This window comes from Cyprinodon tularosa, unplaced genomic scaffold (genome assembly GCF_016077235.1).
Source record: "Cyprinodon tularosa strain WSP-4 unplaced genomic scaffold, ASM1607723v1 ctg17, whole genome shotgun sequence".
Classification (NCBI taxonomy): domain Eukaryota; kingdom Metazoa; phylum Chordata; class Actinopteri; order Cyprinodontiformes; family Cyprinodontidae; genus Cyprinodon; species Cyprinodon tularosa.
In genome coordinates this window covers 560,031-580,011 of record NW_024038531.1, presented here as the reverse complement: position 1 = coordinate 580,011, position 19,981 = coordinate 560,031, and the positions used below count along the sequence as shown (strand labels likewise).

The window sequence follows — 19,981 nt, the reverse complement described above, 5'->3', positions numbered from 1 at the left end:
GCACACATGGCAGCGGTTATTGTCGCAAGAAGGAGACATCGAAATGAAGCAAGGAGACGCTGAGAACGCATTTTTTCACTCCGTGTGAATATTTTTGGAATGAACGAGGAAACAATCAAAACATATCGTTTATCCAGCATTGCCATTTTGGAGCTGCAATTCCAGTGATTTGCTCCTCACAGAGCGTCAGCTGTACTTGTTCCTCAATGCTGGTCAGAGGCATCTCATCTACTGTGCCCCCTCCTGTTTTGTTCGCAGATGTTTTGTTATATGCCAGTTTTTCTTTGGTTCGCCTTCTAATATCCTGGTATCTTCTTTTTACTTCATCCACTGTTCGCAAGGTTTCACCAACAGCGTTTACTTTATTACAGATTTGTTCACATATAGCGTTCCTCTGTGTGACAGTCACACTTCTTTGCTGTCCAAACTCGCCGTGCCGCAAACCACCAAACGCGCAAAACCATCATTTAAATAGGGCGTCTCCAACAGTTTTGCACCTGCCACCAGTTACGCAATCGCTCTTGTTAAATCACCCGCAAACCATGGTTCAGCCCCTCGCGCAAAATTCCAGTTTGCGAGCGCAAATTACCGCACGCAAAATTGGATCTTGATAAATCCGGCCCAATGGCTCCACCTGCTGGTAAAAAATTTTAGCAGTGGACTTTTCTGCATTCTGAATTATTACCCCCACTTAAGGTCCACCGGGTCGCCGACGATCCGGTGGGTTTTAAGAGGTTAAACAAATTGCTGTGCTTTTTTTGCAAATCTCTAGAAATGAGTTTACCCTAATATTGCAACTGCGTATCTGTTCTGACATTATTTTGAACCCATCATAGGGTTACGGTTAGGTCTTCCATCACCAGTAAAATCCTTTGCTGTGCTTGCTTTGCTGCTGGAAGAATATTGCTTTTTCCTGACTGGAAAAACAAGCTTTACTTTTGAGTGCTTGAAAATCATTGAGACCAATAAATAAAAAAATCTGTAGACTTAAAAAAAGCGTGAAAGGTTTACAAAATTGTAAGCCTTGGGAACATAAAGTGAACTCTGTCTTTAAATCATCAGGGGAAAAAGTTATTAGTCATTGCATTTCATGCCATTAGTTGGTTTCCTTTGGAAAGACCAAGTGAGGTTGTGCACATCTATTTTCTTCTCATCTCAGAAGAAGATAAATAAATAAATTACATGACAAGACAGATAAAGAGCCCTTATAGTCAAATCTTTAGAGAGGTTTGCCATTAGCTTCAGCTTGAGCTTACAGACAAACCGGAGTACCCTGTTGCTTTAAATTATTTAAAGCTCATATTTGTAGGCTTTCCAAGATGACAGGAAGTAGCATTAAAACCCCCAAACAATCAAGCATACAAGCAAGTGGCAGAGAGCATGGCCGCACAATTATAAAACTACACAGTGAAGATTAATGGGGAAAGAAGACAAAAGATGAATGGGGATTTAATTTCCTTCTCTGATGATCATCAGTAGAGGAGATGAAGACTATGGGATTAGATAACTCTGACTCTGATCAAAAGCAGTCATCTATGAGCTGAACCATTTTACTAAAGAGGACACATTGTTCATAAAAAGACATACATAGATTCTGTACTGACTTTATCTCTCCCTGAGCAGCCCTAGAAACAACTAAACTCTCGTAACCGAGAGGGGAATAAGAAAAGGGAGGGACCGTCTTCAGACTGTCATGCACTCTTGTTGTTATTCCATTCTTGAGCTTAAACATATGCATCCAATAAAATACTCCTGCAATGCCAAATATTGTTGTTTTTCAAGCATTTAAAACACGACTGCCTTTGTTATATGTTTAAGCAAAAAAGCTTGTACTGTTTGCAGGTTTGTATGCAGCTGCAACAGTTGAAACACTAAAGCATCCTTAAAAATCTAAGAGCTAAAATGATTAGACATTTATTAAAGTCCCACATTTAAAGACAAATAGGACGTTTTTTATGATTCTTGTTAAATGATTTGTATTCATTTAACAAGGTCAAATGAATAAAAATCATATTAGAAGTTGGGCTTAGAACACACTAAGGCAACACTAAGCTTTTAACTATATATTTTAATGCTATTTCTTCATAGGAATGGTATTTTACTTGGTTCTTGCATCTCTAAAGTTATATAACACTCTAATGCAATGTCTATATTAAGTGGTTTTATTCCCATGTAAAAGGTGAGTTCACTATATGATTATCAAGCACATATTTGGCAATCAGAGCAAAGCAGCTTCGCTATCTATCACAGGCGTGGTAGACCCACAGAGAGCGCAAAGTGAAACTTGGCCAAAAGTAAACAAAATTGAAACTTCTCTAACAATTTACATTGCGTCAACTAATCAGGGACTGGATGGGGTTGTGATGTGGGGTTAGGTAGTGCAGCAGAGACACCCTCGTTTAGGTCTCCATATTACATACAACGCAATGACTCACTCTCTGCCACGGTGAGTTGGACCAATAGTAGTAACCACTATATTCTACCCATTAGAGGCAGAATATGGTGTAACACTGGTTCTCCTATAGGAGGACACAGTGAAGCAGGACACTGTAGGTGGAATCCCCCTGTAGTGTCCATAATAGGTAGTTGAAACGTCAAGCGACTGCTGCTAGGCGGCCCACGTGGAAGTACATGTTGGGTTTGAATCTACCTTGGGTGGGTACCATATCGTGTCAAGGTCAGGGATTTTGTGGTTTGAAAAAACAACGTTGTGTTTGAAATAAATAGGTCCGGGACCTATAAAGTCAACAGGGTTGACAGAAGTTGGTAAAGATGTCATTGTTTGAGACTGCATTTTTGTATTTTTTATTTTTATTTTATTTATTTATTTTCTTATTTTTTTCCTACTTGCTTTGATTCTATTTTATTTTCCTATATTTTAATCATGTAAAGCACTTTGCATTGTCTTTGTCCTGAATTGTGCTATACAAATAAATTTGCCTCGCCTTGTCTTACCTTAAGTGATTCTCATGAACCCCTCTCTATACTCGAAAACCAGTTGCCATCACATTTTTTATTGGACAGTAATTACCTGGAAGCACCTACCTTGACTGCACTGTGCCTGCGCTGCAAACAGCACATCTACTTTCTCTGATCAGGAAGTGGCGATGTGATCATCTATGCACAGAGTTTGAACAATTTTAACCTGTATTTTGGAAGCCATTTTGACAATTGTAGCAATTCCAAGCAGAACCTTGGCAGAATGAAGGGTTTCCCATTAAAACAGGACAGAAAAAAATGGGGCATGTTTTACCCTTTAGCAGGTGAGATTAAAGCCCGGCGTACACTGTGCGATTTATTTCAATCGTTGCACGCAGCTACAGCTCACATTGTACAAATTATTGCAGGGTTTCATTGACAGTGTGAGTTCACAGCTCACGATTTATGTTCGCCCGACCCCTTTGATGTGATCCACCTGCTCATACTGTACGACTAAAAAGCACGTCGGACTCAGCTCCACAGTGAGATGGAGCTGCTCGGACTCGTCTATCCTGAAGCTAAACAAATAGAAGAGGGATATTAAGCTCACTATAGTGAACCGCGCTGCCTTGGCAATTTGTGCAATTTTGTGCTGAAAGCCCTAAAAAGAAAAGGCGACTACGTATTTGGCAAAAAGGCATGGCTGAGCAAACGTGGCTACTACGGTCTGTAAGAAAAAGAAGAATCATGTTTGATATTCTCACGATTCTTGATCGGGAGGTGGTCGTGAGAGGCTGATAGCCACTCTTAACCCCCTGTACACTACACGACTCGCAACGCACGATCAGGCTGAAAGTCGGCCCGATTGAAAGATTCTAGCACGACTGGAAAATCACCCCGAAAATCGCAGTGTACGCCAGGCTTAATGTAACATGCATAAAAAGGTAAAGATAGCGTATTAATGAAATCACTGAAAGATCAACTAGGCAGTTAAAAAAAAAAATAACAGAAAACTAGGACTTGATATATACTGATTGTTAAACAACTTACATCTAAGAATTTATTATCTTTTTATATTTAAACATCTCAGAGTTGATGGTCAGGCTCGAATCATATTTGCTTATATTAGCATTTTAACATTTTTTCAACTGCCTTGTATTACTCTATAATGGGTGCAATACAGTTTATTTTAAATGAGGCATTTTACATTAAAAATTAAGCACTTTTCAGCCTAAAAAGAAATTCCGATATTTCTTCTTTTACGCCCACCTCTGTGGATGTAAAAGCAGCTGACCTGATTGTCCTCCATGACATTTTTACCATCTTGTTAAATGTTTGATCTTCCAATAAGCCAAAAGACTACCGATAACAACCCACCACATTATTTTCCAAAAAGAGATCACAGGAAAAATGAACCCTGTCGTATATAATGCAGGAGGCATTATGCCGCACTTTTTCAAAATGTGATCCTGCTGTCAGTTTAGTGAAGTGCATCTTTCTAGTCTGTAGTGCTCCACACAAGGGAAACTCAGTGAGGCTGAAAACCATTTATCACAAGAAGGCCAGAGTGGAAAAGAGAGCGGGTATAAACTGCATGCTTTCACAGACCTTGTACTGACAAAATAGCTTTGACAATTTTTAATACAAACCCTGAAACAGATTTCCCTTATAGGTCTCACCTTTTAAAATACCTCCTGCAGATGCCAAAACAGCGCAATGGTTTACACCAAGTCATTGTTGTTCCAGTGGTAATGATGGAGTAAAACTACTCTGCTTGGGTTCCTCTGTACTCAAATGCGTACATTTGGCATCATTTCAGAGAATGACACGCAGAGCCAGGTTTACCTTTTCAGCTGGGCGATCTTACACAGTTTTGCTTTCTTTTATTCTGTCAGAGCCACCTGCAGCAGCAGTGTAAAAACTACCAATAAATCCCCCTGCAAGAAATAAACTGTCTAAACGATAAAGCTGTAAAATTGCTTTTCTAATGCAGGAAAATGTGTTTTGCAAGACTCTACTGAGTCTCAGCATATCCAATACAAATGCATGTTGAAATAACACTGACTGTTATATGGGATATAACGCAGCAGCAGCTGTCTGATAAGTATTAAAAACACCCATCCTCCACAACTTGCTTTCTTATTTTCTCCAGCTCAGTGACATTAACCTTTCGCCTGCAGAATCAATAGCATTTTTATTCAATCCTCCTCTCTTGGCTCCCACTAAAGGTTAATGCATCAGCGGTTTGATTGGTGAGAACACAATTCTCTTATTGCCTGTGAATTGGCATTTGTGTTAAAAGTTTGATCGATTTATATCAACATAATGCTGGTATTAAAAATGCTCTGGATAAATCCATACAACGGGCCTCGGGTTTGAAAATAAACCTCTGTTCTGAACACTAGTCAGCACTTTTGTTCCCCTAGTCTAACAACCTTGTTACATGAAACCCATTCAGGCAAAGGCCAAATGTTCTGCTTGGTGAAGCTTTATCACACGGTTATTTGTTACAGCACAGGAATGGAGTCTGGCTTCAGTGCGAGCAGTCTTTATGTTGAACAGATTGATGTATGTCCTTGTGTTGTATAGATAGTTATCAATGCATACAGCATCGGCCACATTTATTAAATTTCTGCTAAGATGTTAAAGATTCAGCCCTTATTGTGAGTAGATCCAGTCAGGAGGGGAAAAAAAGTAAAAATAAAGAAAAAACTGTTAGGAAAAAGTTAAATACAACATTTTATTATGTTTATTATTTTAGCACCTTATAAATAATAATCCATGCCTTTCGCAGAGACAGCCCCATTTTAGTTAACATTCAGCAAGTTAGGGACCCAGATTTAGCTTGTCAACAGTCACATGAAAAATTAAGGTTTAGGAGGGGAAAATATTTAATTTAATCTAATTTACTGCAGGAAAATTAGGTGTCTGGGGATCACAAAATTCCAGTAAAAACCATCTCCATCCCAACCAGCTGATTGGAAGTGATACTGGTGATAAAATAGGTCTCTTCTGCCGCCAGAAAACCTACATATGTGGAGTCTGCTTCACTCTAAAACTGAGCTTTTGGTTATTAAAACAATAAAGGTGGGTATGCTGACACGAAGGGTGAGAATTTGAAAACAGAGCCAAAGCACTGCAAGAAGAACATTATTCATTTGATACTGTATCTGAAGAGTCACATATTAACACCGTGCATAAGGATAACACATATGAGCAGTTTAATGGACTCCCGATCTTCTTAAAGGTATAGCAGAGGATGTTCTTTTTCTAGGTGGATCATCAAAATAAGTTATCCGCCTAATTGTCAATCATTCTGGTGATATGTTTACATGCCCGTCCCTGTATTTTAACTTACCCGTGGTGAGTCTGACATAGTGGAAAAATTGCAAATCTTCTTCCAGAAAGTAAGCTTGTATGAGAGATGCAATCAGCAACTTTTAAACAGAGCAGGCATGAGGAGAAATGGGCTCATGCATGCTCTCGCATGCATTTAATAGACGTTCCCTCTAGGGAGCACATACAGGGTTGTGCATGTGTATCTTTTTTAAAGCGGAGAAGGCAGGTATTTTTTTAAAATTAGCGAAAATCCTCCACAATGACTTCAATGTTAAAGAATGAAATGTACTGGTCTGAATTGAGAGTTCCAGCATCATAAAGTCTGATATAAAAGGACATTTTTAATAAAAAAAATGCTACTTCATGCCAGAAAAAAAAAAGGATTTGGATCATCAGTAGGCCTTTCAGCAAGATAATGATCCAAAACATGATGAAATCCACACAGAAACGGTTCAAACACACAGAAAATACATTATTTTTCATGACTATAAAGCTTGCAGGCATAAATCTAGAAAACCTGTGGGATGAACTTAAGAGAAGAGAGAGTAAGAGCTGGACTCTAGATGACTTACGGGGATTATGTAAAGACGGTCAGAGATCCGTCTGTCTGTAAGCACCAACCTTATGAAACTTTAAAAGAAAACACTAAACTGTTTTACTGGCATAGTACTGAAAGAAGGGGTAACAGCAGTTACATCACCTTTGCTGAAAAAATGTGTGAAATGTTTCTCCCTGCTCAAATAAAAGGCTGGATTCTTCTAAAACTTTCAGAGAGGAAAAATTGTGAAGCTGCAAAAGAAAAAAAAAGTATTCTGATGCTTTTTACACATTTCTACCAGGGGTGTCAATAAAGTGTAAAATGGTGTATATGTTACAGCTGTTAGACCACATCCACTCCACCCTCCCCAAAAAAAGGAAATGTGTTTGCACTCTCTTTGACCCATCATGGGCTGCACGGATACAAAAAGTTAGCAGAAGAGTGCTGCAGGCAAGGTTTATGTGCAGTGAGTAAAAACACCTCATTACTGCAGTTGACAGGACCTCCCAGAGCTTTGGACTCTCCTTGATTCCACCTGAAGAAAATAAAAAAACTTCTCTTCAATCCAGGAAACTTATTCAGTGACAAATCTGTTCAAATGTTACTCATAACATCAGAAATATTCTGTTCTTCCCTTCTCTGAGCTGTACACTGGGCTTTGTTTATAGAAGAGAAATTAAAGATTATCCTTAGCGTAGCGTTATCATAGCAGGTGTGAGACGATGAAATCCGGCTTGAAAGGCTTCTGCTAAATTAATGTTTCTATTCATTGTTAAACAGGAATATTGCCTGTTAAAAAATGCAGATCATTTCAGAATCTGATTCCTTTCACCACCTGCAGGGCTTAAGGGGGAAAAATCGCCATCTCCGGCGCCGTAAAAAAAAAAAATAAAACGATAAGAAAAAAAAAAACGGAGTAGGGAAATCTCTGCAGTGTGACTGCAGCCCCAAGGCTCCACTTATTATGGATTAATAAAAGGCAAACACACAGAGGCACACAGAGTGTACACAAACAGAGAGGACAGAGGGGATAAAAGGGCAAAGATGGTGGCCGAGTGCCTCGCCTCCACGTTTAGAGGAAACAGCTGCTGAAAAATGTTTAATTAAAAGAGAGTGTTAATATTCATGCTTTCGACCTAAAAAAAAAACCTCATTAAGCACAGCACTTCTAGACTTAAAATTACTTAAATTCACCACTTCCTACATTTTGATGCAAGTCTTTTAGAAGAAGAAAGTTTATTTATAGAGCCCCTTTTACTGATAAAATCACTGCTTCCTAAAAGATATCAGAAACAATACAATTATAATGAAAATAAAATTATAAAAAGCAGAGTTTACCGAAAGCTTAAGTAAACAGAAATGCCTTTATCTGCTTTTTGAAAGCAACACCAGAAACAGCTACACAGAGACAATGGAGGAGTAGATCACAGTTATGGAGCAACAGCTTAAAAAGTGTTGGAACCATGAGAAGATTCTGACCAGAGGGCAGAAAGATGCGACCAGAGGTGTGGAGGACAAACTATCAGAGAGCAGACTCTGTAAGTTAACTAGGGCTGCAACTAACCATTATTTTGCAAATTAATTAATCTGTAGATTATTTTTTTTAATTAATTGATTAATAATCGGATAGAAGGCTTTGCATGAAATCAAACCAGGTGAAACTAAAACATTTTCACTTGAGGAGTTCTGTATAGAGCATATTGATGGACTGAAAATATACTTTTTTTAATCTTAAATGCAAAATGTTTATATATTTTTTTTACAATTTTGATGTAATAACTGCTCTAAGTGGGTTGCTCTGTCAGCTAAAGGCACGTTTAGAGTCTGTACTCTCCAGTTAATGATTAATTGATTAGTTGATGATTATCTCAATAACTAATTGATCATATTAATCCAATTATTTGTTTCAGCCCTAAAGTCAACACTAAGATTTTAACATCCATTTAAAATTTGATGTAAAGCCATTGCAGGGAGGCTAAAATGGGAGCTTTCTGCAGAGTTTGGGACCATTTAAATACAAAAAAGATTAACTTAATTAAAACACAAGAAGAAATAAAAGCATGGATCTGAATTTGTCTTAGCTTAGGAGTTCACTGCTACTCACTTTGCACAACTAAAGTTGTCCTCATTTGCTTTTTAATAACAAAAAACGTCCATGTTCAAGTATCGACAGAAAAAAACCCAACAAAGAACTAACCTCTCCATCAGATTTGGATCATTTTAACATGGATACCATTGATCTAACCACTGTGTTGCTGGCAGGCAATCCTCCAACCCAGTCGCAGGTCTTTTGCAGCCTCTAGCAACTTTTCCTCCATGCGTCTCTCTTTCTTTCTTATTGATGAGAGGTATCCATAAAGTATGATGCTTCCTACCACCGCGTTTCAACAGATGGATGTTGCCTTTATGGGGAGCTCTGTTGTATGTATGCATGTTTTCCCATGTTGCCCACATGGCTTAAGGCAAACTGGAAGAGAAAGTTCCCTTTAAAAGCCATTTCTTTGTGTTGCTCTGTCCGTATAAATCCCAATAAACCCTGTTTGTGGTTTTACTGTGACAAAATATCCAAGAGGTGTGAATACTTCTGCCTGGTGTTTACATCAACAAATAGTCAGCCAGAAATGATAGAATAAAGCCTTTGGAAATCACATCAAAAGGTTTATCAATTTTCAATTCCCTTAAATGAGTTACTGGAAGAAAATGGAGATGCATGCGTTGTTCTCAATGACTGCAAACTTGCCTAATAGTTTTATAGGTGCAGCAGTAATTGTAGAGAAGGCAGAGAGAAAAACAACAATCCATTACTTTCTTGATGACACTTAGTCTATTGGGCTGCTAATGAATCAGTGCTTCACTGAGAGGCTGAAGCACCTGAGCGAGACTTAAGGCAATCAGGAGCTCGACAGAATCTGAAATTATAAGACAATAAAGTCCTCAGATTGATTTGCTTTAGACCTCACCTAACCTTGTAATTCTTCAAAGGAAGCAGCAGCAGCTTACAGACAGAACCTCTGATTATGGCAGGTCAAGTCAAAGAAATTTGTAATCAAACCTGCTTTTTTTTTTACTGCAGATACAAACGCTGTGGAATGTGGAGCACATGAAGCTACGCACTCTGTAAGCTACAGCATTTAAGCAGACATATAAAAGAGGACTTTCAACATAAATAAAATGAAACAAGGTGAGAAGCTTCTGGATAGACCGCTTCTAACCTGATAACAACATCAAAATAAGGAAATTAATAGCAAAAATAAATTACTCTCTAACACAAACAGCAAAGATTGGTGAGTTACCCAAATGACCCCTGCATCTTCACTGTGAAAGAGAAAATTACAGCTTTGATTAATGTGAATGCAACTTAGCAATGTTCTAGTAAACTAGCCAATCACCTGGAAGTAAAAACAGTCTTTGCCGTCTAAACCTTCACTCCACTTATTCCTAAAGCAATCTGTAAATACAGAACACGTCCATCTATCCATCCAAGTTTGGTCTAGCCTTGATCAATGCCCCAGCCCCTAGACCTGGCTGGCTGCTCAAGACAGGAGAGAGAAAAAAAAGACTTCCACTTTCTTCAGCTGGAGGATATTACAGAAATTTGACTGTCAGATGGGAGAATCTGAAGAAACACAACTTTTAAGCTGGGGACACACTAATTGGAAGGCATTTAATGGTAGCCTAGTAAACTAGTCCCATTATTTTTGCCTGCCAGTGGTCTAGCCTCGATCAATGCCCCAGGCCCTAGAACTGACTGACCAATCACATCGCAAAGATGTGTTTTAAATCTGGATGCAAAGTGGGCGGGGTTTTTGAGGGCGGGACGACAAAGCCGCGTGACGCTGGAGAAAACACAACAAGGAAGACGGCAACAACTATTGAACAGTTCTCGTTTGACTCAGCTTTGGAATCAGTTTTGGAAGGATTAGACCTGGGGTTTTCATTGAAATGTGAGCAGGAAGAGGCTCTACACTCATTTATTTTGAAGAAGGACGTATTCGCTGTTTGTTTACACTCTCCCACCAGCTTTCTGTCGCGCTTACTACATCACAGTCAGTTGCGCTTATTGGCCAATAAGCACAGACATGGTTTGAAAAACAACAGGTTGTTCTCATCAACAATCTTCCGATGTCTCATTCATCGCGACCAGACTAAATTACACATTTAATCTCACATTTAGTCTGGTTTATCAGGCTAATCCATCCATCCATGCATCCATCAATCTTACGGTAGAAGAAAGAATTTCAAGACATAGTAGTAATCAACAATACAATTATGATTTCTGAAGGGCAGTGGTATGTTTGGTTGATAAAATGCATGCTCCTTTCTTGATTGATTCACAGGTTTTTAAGGGATTCTAATATTCTCTCCCTCATCACAAGCTGCAATATCATAGAAGAAAAGAATATTCTTAGTTTCAGTAGCAGAGAAAGTCCTGCACTGACAGAGCCATTTAGAGACACACTAATGATGTGACAGTAGGCTGTCAGAGCTGCAGAGGGCAATCGCTCATGTTTATATTACAGCATAGAAAGAAGGCCATAATTTCCCACACTTAAACTGATCCGTCTCTTTACAGAATTCATTTATACCGATAACAATGATACTTTTTTTAATCTAACACAGCAGATATTTATATTTCCCATTAACCTTGGTGAATATGTTAATAGAAGGTTTTGCATAAGTCTTAGCACCATTTTTCAGGAAAATAAATAAGAAGCTAATAAAAATCCAGCTGCATCACATTTATTACTAGAGGAAACTAAAGTACCTTTAAGTATTCAATCACTTCTATTGTATTTCTTATCAAACGCAGCCACTGGCTGTTAAAAACGACCACACTGTTATGTTAGAATCTAATCGTGTCCCTCTCTGGGGTATTGTATTAGATCTGTGTTATTCATGCGGGGTTTGAATCCTTGTTGCGTCAGGAGGGGTATAGGGTGTTAAAACTGTGCCAAGTCAGTGTGCAAGACTTCCACTCTAGGTGAGTATAATTTATTTTCCATTCTGGCTGTGCTTTCACACCGAATGCGATTCCTGTGACAAAGTCGCCACATTAGGTGGTGCTGTCGCTCGCCTGACATATAACCATCAAATTGCATGGCGGGAGACAATCACTCCCATCTCTTCACCCCGTCATCAAACAAAGGGAGCTCCTATTTGCTCATTGCTGATTTCATCTCAGCATCTCAGATCTGGATTTTATCAATCCGGTCAGGGTGCTTTACTTTCTATGGAGAGCCCAAACAGTTGCGCAAGGTTCCCTGAATCCACTAGAGATGCTCCCAGTTAAGAATCAAACTGGACCACAGTTACTTTCCATGGGTCTTACATCTGAGTAGGACCCAAAATTATCCTTCTTTGGTGTAGGATCACCTGAACAACAGAAGTAAAGTTAAGCAGCATTTTGGAGCTCAGTCACCCCGGCAGAGATGGCTGGGATTCTTACTGGCTGCGATCTGCTCTGGAGCTGAGGCAGGAGGATGAACCATGACTGATTTAACTGTCCTTCTAGGACAAGAATATTTTTCCCATCTTCAATTTTGATTTAAAAAAATCTTTATCCTTATCACAGCCACCTTCGATTCTTTATTGGTTGCTGCAACAAGGCTCTCCTAAACACGCCCCTACATAGGGATAAAATGTAAGTCGATTGCTCTGGTTGCTGGAAACACGTTTGGTTTGAATGCACCATTATACAGCAGATAACACATGAAAAAAAGTCTGGAAAAAGTTAAAGCTTGGATCAGTTAGAAAGCAATGTTTAAACTATGAAAACTGAGAGGCCAAGCAAGGAGGGCATTAACTGGAGAAGCAGCCAAGAACCACCATGGGAACTTTGGAGGAGCTTCAGAGATCCTTAGTTCTAATCAGGCAATCTGTTGGCCTTTTTTTCTTTTTAAACTATGGCAGCAAGAAACCGTCTGCTTAAGGAGAGCTTCTGCAAATCCTGCTTGGGGACATTCTGGTCTAAGTTAAAAAAATATGTAAAGGAAAGCAATTCTCTGAAAGCACCATTGTTTTTACACCATCCTCTTCTTTAGTGGGAACAGAAAGTGGATGGAAATTGAGCCATAAAGTCCTGGAATACAACCTGTTGGAGACTGCAAACAACTTGAGACCAGGTCAGATGTTCAGCTTGCAGCAGGACAATGACCCCCAAAAACCAGACCCAATCTGAGGGGGATTGAGCACTTTTAAAAAGAAAAAACTTGTAAAAAGATCTGTCTCTAGATGTGTAAAACTCATGGAGACATATTCCAAAACACCTGCAGTTGCAACATTAGTGATAATACAAAGCACAGCATGTGGGGGCCTGAAAATATGCTTAAGAATTTTACAAAGGGAAATGTTCACAATGATCTATAAAAATGTTCATAACTGGGCATTAGCTGGCTTTTTATATAAAATACAAGCCAGAGGAAACTCTGAAAAAGCCTAAGAAGAAAAGGACTATATTCATTTTCAACACATTTATCTTTCTAAGAATGTTTAACACAAGAAATTAAATTAGAAATAAACCTCTAATATTAAAAAAACATGGATGTTTGTGATTTTACATGAAGAAATATGAAATATGTTCATTAGGCACAATACTGCTGACAGATACCAATTGTGGGGATCCATCCATCCATTTTCCTTCATGCTTATCCCAAGTTGGGTCACTAAGGGTGCTGGTGCCTATCTCCAGCTGTCCATGGGCGAGAGGTGGGGTATACCCTGGACAGGTCGCCAGTCCATCTCAGGGCAACACAGAGACAAGCAACCATTCATACACTCACGCCAAAGGAGAATTTAGAGAAACAAATTAACCTAACAGTCATTTTTTTGGACCGTGGCAAACTCCATTCCGAAAGACTGGCGGAAATCGAACCCAGAACACCTTGCTGCAAGACAGCAGTGCTACCCATTGTTCCACTGAGCATCCATTTTCTGGATCCATTTCCCCAAAAAACATGTTAAAAATCAGATTGCAAGTTGATAAGGGCTTTTTATAGTGTAGGTTATTAAGGCAGTCCAATTATCATGGCCAAGGAAGCAGAGAACATGGAACAACACCTCACTGTCTAAGGGGCTTTCTTCTGTCTAGTTATAAAGCAATTCATTAGTCAGAACTTCTTTAATTCTTTAATTAGAAAGTCCTTCTTCAATCTGACACATTACCAAGCGACCAGCCACTTACTCAAATTACTGTTTAATTATAGCGCACTTACATAAACACATGGGCACATACATCTTTCCGCCGTGCCACTCCCTGGGTGACGAGTCAAGTGCTTTGTGTGGGAGAACCAAAGGCGTGCTGGAGCGGTGACTGGCAGGCGGTGTTGTCACGGTAACAGACATCCAGACACAGATATTGCACACTCGCACACAATCTCAAAGGAGCAGTTTTCCTGCAGCAGCTGCACGACCCCTAAACAGGCCAGACAACTAGAGCCTCAGGACATGGCAAGGTAACGGAAAACAGCAAAGACTAAAGAATAAGCCACTTATGTCCACACTGCCACCCAATAATAGGATTATGCCACAAAGTTATTGGATGTCAGTGGAATAGCAGGAGCAAAATAGTGAGCTATGAAATCTAGGTGTGGTAAAAAGCTTTTGAATGAACAGAGATGTTCTTCAGTTGAGCTTTTAGACACCTAGTTGAAATGGCATAGAAAAAAAAAAATGATGAGGATTTAAAATCTTGCTGTAATCCTGAGGCTGTAGAGGAATACTGGGGAGGGAGAGTTAAGTACCTGGAGGAAGGCTGACTCTCTTTCTCTTTTTGCCGTTTTCAGCCGTGTTTTCCAAAGGAGAGCACTCAGGCCCAAGGGGGCCACTAGAACCGTTGAACTGGAGAGGGTCGTTGTTGGCTGCTGGATCAAATGGCAGAGTGTTGAGTCCTGCAAGACAAAAGAAACCCAATATTAATTTCAGTAAGAACATACCTGATGAAGAGAAGCTCTGCAATCCATTATAGAGACCACATGTTAGTGACGCGTCGAGAAACGCTCTGCTAGATATATGAAAGCAATGAGATGTTGAATAAGGAATCAGAAGAGGCAGTGAAATTACTCTCTAAAAGATTACTGCCATTTATTCATGCCGTAAAAAAAAAGACGAAAATGAGCAAGACTTTCTGAGGATGACAGGAAGGCTTAAAAGATGTAGAAATACTCTTGTTTCATTCTTGAAGGTTTCAAACTCTGTCATTTATGTAGAAATGATGGGAGTCTTTGGAAAGCTCAGGGTTATGTTAAGTTTAGGCTAACAGTGCGAACCGGCATACAGAAAGCAAAACAATATATAAACAATTGTCTAACACAATGACTTTTTCTTCAAGACTACCTACTAAAAGATAGAACAAAGAAATATCCTGAATGCTGAAATTTTTTTTTCTGCACTTAGGTTCACTTGACATATTAAAAAGTGCCTTTTAATAACAACTGCCTTCTGTTAGGTATTTAACATGCTAATCATTAAGCACATTTCTGTGTAACAGAATGCTTTATTTGTCTGAAGTAATATTCTGGGCCTGATTGTCATGTTTTTGTTGGCTGTATGTAGAAAATCACCATAATTAACAGGAAAAAAGGCTTAAAAACATCAGTCTGTACAATGTGTTTTATTGAGTGAATTGAATTAGTGAAATAAAAGAACTTTTCAGTTTCACTTCATTAAACAGGTCTGTTTAATGCAGCCCTATTGGCACAATATGCTTTATCAGGGTTTATACAGGAACGAGTAACTCTAATTTAATGCTTTTTAATGCTCTTTTAATGCTCTAAGAAATTATTTTAATGCCATTGACAAGTAACCATTACTTATTTATATATAATAATAATATAATCTTATTTTTTTTTGTCAGTTACATATTATTATTTTTTATGATACAACGCACATACAAACAAAAAGAACAAAGCACACTAACATGAACATGTTTTGGTAGCACCTTCTTTTCAAGTTTTTCTGTTTATATAATGTCCATTTTTCCCATTTTTTTTCCATCTGTGGTTCATTTTCCATGAGAAATATATGTCTTCAGTCGTCGTGATCCATTGGTCCTTTGATGCCAAGTTTGACTTCCCCCATTTTTTTGCTGCTATCAACATCACTTTTACCAAATAGTTATCTTTTTCATGGATAGCATAATCTCCAAGATCGCACAAATAGAGAATTTCAGGTTTCATTGGAAATATATACCCTAATACTTCACATAATACAATGCAAATCATTTCCCAAAACTCCAAGAGTTTTGAACACTTCCAAAAACATGGGAATGGTTGACATCTTTCTCCCCGCACTCTCTCCAACATTCTTGATGCCTCCCCGATAATCACATTTAATGAATTTTAATGCAAATTAAGGCCTTCATTAAAAAAATAATAATAATTTAATGACTTTTAATGACCCGCGGAAACCCTGTTTATACAAATCATAAGGTTTGAATGTGTCTCTGAAAAAATTGTAATAGAATGTGGATCTGATCAAACATGTATTTCAAATTGAATCAGGATATCTGTTTTTAAGAAGGTGATTTTCAACATAAGATATTGGATTTGCTGACCAGCATAATATGAGGTGATAAAAACATCTAAGGAAGCAGGAAAATGATCATCTGAGGATAATCAGTTTGATAAATCCCTGTGCTTTCTGATAGTTTGATCAGGTCTGTTTGGACTATTTATTCCAAAACACTACTGATCTCCAAACCATCTAATGTTTCATAAATAAATATAGAACCAACACCTTATTATAAGTTGCAAAGTTAAATGGGAAACATTACATCGTGCAGATGTTATTATGAGGCATAGTGAATACAAAGTTACTATTTGACCTTTTTTAACTTTAGATAACTAAAGATAAATTTAACTAAAGATAAAGATAAAGTTTTTTTAGTGTTTAGTTCTGTTTCTCTCCTAGAAGTAACTATGGGCTACGCTTTTACTCTCACAAACTGAATGTGCTCTTCTATCCTTCCTGACATGAAAATCATCTCAGAGATCATCTGCTTAACTGTTTCTTGCCTAGACAAAGCCAGCTATGACCATTATGTTCTCTAAATAGAAAGTATTCATGGATCAGTGCTTCTATGTCCCCTTTTTTGCGTCTGCCTGTATTTTGAACCCCGAGGTTTCTTCCAACTAAAAGGTAGTTATAAACTGACTGTGTAGATAAAGTGTTGTGAACTGTTATTAATAAACTGAATTTAATTAAGCTTAATTTAACAGACTGCCAAAATGACAAAAACATTTCATCCATTTCGGATCAAATAGATAAAAGGTAAAGAGAAGACATATGTCAACAGGAGCAGTAATGATAAGGAAAAAACACATTTGTTGAATTTGCTTGACTCTTATTCTCTGGTAAAACTGTCTGTCCTGTTTTATCTCTGTTATTTCTGTCATTTTATGTTTGTAATTCAGTGCAGAATCCTGGAGAGATTCAGTTTGCATTCATGAAAAATGTATTATATTTCTTTGTGCTCAAATTTGTTTTCCCTCTGCGGCACAACTGAGCATCAGATCCTCTCTTCTGCAGCTCAAGCACAGCTCTAAAACTGCCACATTAATGTCTTTTACATGTAGCAACAGCTCAAATAAGACAAATGTAGGTGCTGGAAGTCTTTATGCTTTATGACTTCAATCAGTCAGATGCAAGATTTATCTGTCCTATAATATTGACTGACAAATAAGATACTGTATAAAAGAAAATGAAACACACAAGAAGCTGCACTAGGAAGAGAGCTCACACACACTTAAGTCTCTCTTTTATATTTCATCACGCTGCTGTCAAGCTGATCTGTTCATTTTATCTGAGAAAAATGTTTAAGGGCCTTGCAAATGTATTGATATTCCTTTAACGTTCCAGACTTTTTCATTTTATAACCATAGAGTTCAAGGTATTTTATGTCCTGTACATTATGACACTGATATTTGCCTCAATCGAAACAGTTAAACTGTAGATTTACCTGTTTCCTTAGGGTCATTTTAGCCCTGGAAAGTGAACCTATACCCCAGTTTTAGGAACTTTCTATCCCAAGAATGCCCTAGATTACCAGTCGGCAAATTCAGTTTCCAAGTCAGGGTTCAGGTGATGGGCTAAGTCAGCACTACAATCTGTATATTTGTAAATGGGATCAAGAATAGAGTCTTCAAATGTGTGACAGGGAAGCAAACTAAAGTGAACATATTGCAAACAATCCTGTATCAAATTTTTAAGGTTGAAGTTTACTCACCCCACTGCAAATGTGACTACCAGTAAAAAAACAAATAGAGTGAAAGATGCTTTGATTGTTTTTTTTTTTTTTTTTTTTTTTTTTTTACATTTTTGATGATTTCATAACAATGTGAAAATGAATGAACTGAGGAAATATAAACTCATTCAATCCAATTATAATCACTTGGTGATTAAAGACAAAGATGGTATTAACTGGATAATCAACACCAAAGACGGTCAAACAAAGGGTTTAATGGAAATGCGACCTAATTTAATACCCTAACTTTTCTAAATTGATCTACAATCAAATATTCTTAATTTTTATTTGAGCATTTCAGCCCCCAATTTTTTTTTTTCCCCATTGTTCTCTTAATCTTGTGTGCCTGTATACTTTTATTTGGCTTTTTCCAAAAAAACAACCTTGAATTCACCTACAGTTGAACAATAGATGGTATTTCCATTGTAATAAATTCCATTCCATAGCAGAAAAAATACTCAGGTCAAATTAATATAAAATCTGAACTTGAGCATAACAAAGAATCCAGTCAAAACTCTCCAAATCATATTCACTGGCAGAAAAAGGGTAAGGGGTAATGGTGAATGTCTTGTATTTAATTAGGGAGTAGGACAGAAATGTAACCAGCCAGTTTAGAGAATACCCCCTATTAGAGCCACCTACTAGTATGTTCGTTCCATTAAATTAAATAATGATTTTAGGAGTTTGATGCATTGTAACAGAGTTTATTTGCTCTGATGAATACTAGTCAGCAGATATAGTCTTCTGTGGGATCTCTGTTCTTTTCAAACCCAAAACTAAATAGTTTTTACTTTGTTTGAAGTCTTTTCAGACTAAGGGAAGCCCATTAAAGTAGCCTGACAAACCAGACTTAATGTGAGATTAAATGTGTAACTTAGTCTGGCCCCGATGGATGAGACATCAGAAGATTGTTGATGAGATCAACCCGTTGTTTTTCAAACCATGTCTGTGCCTATTGGCCAACGCTCTGACCAATGAGCGCAACTGACTGCGACGTAGTAAGCACGACAGAAAGCTGGTGGGGGAGTGTAAACAAACGACGAATACGTCCTTAAAAATTAACGAGCGTAGAGCCTCTTCCTGCTCACATTTCAACGAAAAAGTCTAATTCTGCCAAAACTGATTCCAAAGCTGAGTCAAACGAGAACTGTTCAATAATAGTTGCCATATTCCTTGTTGTGATTTCTGTAGTGTTGCGCAGCTTTGTCGTCCCACCCTCAAAACCCCGCCCACTTTGCATCCAGAAATTCAAAACGCATCTCTGCGTTGTGATTGGTCAGCCAGTTCTAGGGCCTGGGGCATTGATCGAGGCTAGACCACTCGCAAGCAAAAATGATTTTGGCCGCTGGCGGGTGGGGCTAGTTTACTAGGCTACCATTAAATGCCTTCACCTTGATGTGTCCCCAGCTTAAAAGTTGTTTTTCATCAGATTATCCCATCTGAAAGTCAGATTTCTGTAATACTCATCCAGCTAGAGAAATTGGAAATATTTTTTTTTTTCTCTCCTTTCTTGAGCAGCACTATAACGGGATTTATCTTTGACTAATATAATGCAAGTGGTTGAACTGCATTTCCTGTATGGGTATGAGGGTACAGGGGGCTGAATAGAAATTCCTGCCACAATTACATTTTTGAAAACCATGTATCATTTACATCTAACGCCACAATTGTGTTAGACTGTTTTCAACTATTAAATTCTACTAAAGTTTGTAGATATGGAAATGTATTTTTTAAAAACTGTATGAAATTTCTACAAGGAAAAGCACACATCTACAAACATTGTCATATTTTCATAGTAGAGGCAGATGATCGGTTTGCATATACAGATAAGAACATGAGACATAAGGGATTGAAACATAATGAATGTGTGGGTGGAGGATCTGCAGGCTCCACATTGGCTGCAGACTCAGTTTAAATGGATCTCCTGTCAGGGCTCTCACACATCT

The 19,981-nt window shown here is 38.1% G+C and overlaps 1 protein-coding gene across 3 annotated transcripts in view; it reads right to left on the bottom strand.

Annotated features, from left to right (window-relative positions):
* The window catches only part of enox2 (ecto-NOX disulfide-thiol exchanger 2), a 321,929-nt gene that overhangs the window by 157,503 nt on the left and 144,445 nt on the right, over nt 1-19,981 (bottom strand). For all 3 annotated transcript variants that reach the window (XM_038281359.1, XM_038281357.1, XM_038281358.1), the window contains one exon: nt 14,536-14,682. In XM_038281359.1, coding sequence (XP_038137287.1) covers nt 14,536-14,682 — 147 coding nt within the window. The remainder of the gene's footprint in view (nt 1-14,535; nt 14,683-19,981) is intronic.